Source organism: Phytophthora parasitica, assembly GCF_000247585.1.
Source record: "Phytophthora parasitica INRA-310 unplaced genomic scaffold supercont2.132, whole genome shotgun sequence".
NCBI lineage: Eukaryota > Oomycota > Peronosporomycetes > Peronosporales > Peronosporaceae > Phytophthora > Phytophthora nicotianae.
Genome location: NW_008649118.1, coordinates 63842 through 64461, shown reverse-complemented (window position 1 = coordinate 64461; position 620 = coordinate 63842). Strand labels below are relative to the sequence as shown.

General features: G+C 49.0%; 1 protein-coding gene across 1 annotated transcript; it reads left to right on the top strand.

Moving 5' to 3' along the window:
* Positions 1-121: 121 nt before the first annotated feature.
* PPTG_24622 (hypothetical protein) lies at positions 122-290 on the top strand (the record flags this gene model as incomplete). Its single annotated transcript, XM_008918031.1, has 2 exons — positions 122-134; positions 211-290. The coding sequence occupies 2 exons, from the start codon at positions 122-124 to the stop codon at positions 288-290; spliced, it is 93 nt and encodes a 30-aa protein (XP_008916279.1).
* Positions 291-620: the final 330 nt, after the last annotated feature.

The following is a 620-nucleotide window of genomic DNA, read 5'->3' as shown; positions in this document are numbered from 1 at the left end:
ACAACCATCAAGTATCCAAGGGTGTCTTCGAAAACCATGTGTCCTGCAGGCGTGTTACAGACCCACTATTGCTGACTTTGTGGACGAGATTCAGGTACCTGGTTCCACGGCCAGGCGGATCATGGGGTTTCTGCGTAAGATGGCCCGTATGCTTGACTGTACTGCGATATACGTTATTGATGTATTACGAATTTCTAATCGTGTTTACAGGAAAGAACGTTACGCTAAGCGGCGTGCACAACACGGTAACGAGGATGAAAGAAATGAGAAGAGGGGGTTTCACGACATAAGAACGGTAAGAGCTGGCGGTGAGAGAGGTCTGTCAGAGCCGCGGAAATCGAGCCACCGTGTTGGTGGATAAAACGAAGATAACACGAACAATTACTGTGCAAACTCGGCAGCTGCGGTGGTTCAAGGCCTTCCCGGAGGTTCTGCTGATAGACACCGCACATGACACGAACATATCCAGTTACAACCTATTCTCATGTGGTGTAGTGTTTTCCAAGTATTTGACTCAAGACAGTTGGAGTAAGACAAACTGGCTACATTCAAGTTGCTCGAGCTACGAACACTCGGTCACGTGATGGGTATCGACGGCAGCGTGAAAGAGACCGGACCAG